The following is a 643-nucleotide window of genomic DNA, read 5'->3' on the forward strand; positions in this document are numbered from 1 at the left end:
CCGCGATCCAAGCAGTGAGAACCTCCACTGCTCGCGCTCGGGCTTGTCTGGTTTTCTCTTCGGGTCATCCCGGGCAGGCCAGGGCCTGGGCGGCTCCCGCCGGCCCCGGGGGAAACCATCAACATTGCAGACTCGGCAGGGGACTCCTCGCAGGCAACTGCTGCCCGGAAGTAAGACGAATTCGTGGGACCACAAGTCCCAGAGACCCTTGCAGCCTCGCCCATGGTGATTGGATCACTGAGCTATCTGTCAGCCCAGCAGCGTCAGGAGAGGATGCCGGTGGGACTCAGTGACCAATCACAAGGGAGAGGAGGAGCCGTCCTCTCGCACCCTGTTAGCAAGGGCTGTTAGCAGAGGCGGGAGCGGTCTAGGACTGAAGAAGCCGCCGATTCTTCTTCGTCAAACAGCGACCTGGGCAGACGGCCGGCTCCCCGCCCCTGTCACCCGAGAGGACCTCGGCTCTGCTCCCGCGGCCCGCCGCCCTCCGCCTGGCGGGGTTCCCGCGCGCTCGGGACCACGCCTCCACTTCCCGGTCGGCCGTCCGGAGACACGTGACGGGGCGTGGCACCGTCCCGTAGCTCGACGGCCGCGGGGACGCCCGAGGCCGCATGGACGTCCTGGCGCTGGGCGCGTGGCGGCGGCG

At 68.1% G+C, this 643-nt stretch overlaps 1 protein-coding gene across 1 annotated transcript in view; it reads left to right on the top strand.

Annotated features, from left to right (window-relative positions):
• Nucleotides 1-222: 222 nt before the first annotated feature.
• LOC105989705 overlaps nucleotides 223-643 on the top strand; it is a 23,951-nt gene continuing 23,530 nt past the window's right edge. The window contains exons 1-2 of the mRNA XM_013021879.1: nucleotides 223-279; nucleotides 408-574. Coding sequence (XP_012877333.1) covers nucleotides 223-279; nucleotides 408-574 — 224 coding nt within the window. The remainder of the gene's footprint in view (nucleotides 280-407; nucleotides 575-643) is intronic.

This window comes from Dipodomys ordii, unplaced genomic scaffold, assembly GCF_000151885.1.
Source record: "Dipodomys ordii isolate 6190 unplaced genomic scaffold, Dord_2.0 Scaffold58, whole genome shotgun sequence".
In the NCBI taxonomy this organism is placed as follows: Eukaryota; Metazoa; Chordata; class Mammalia; order Rodentia; family Heteromyidae; genus Dipodomys; species Dipodomys ordii.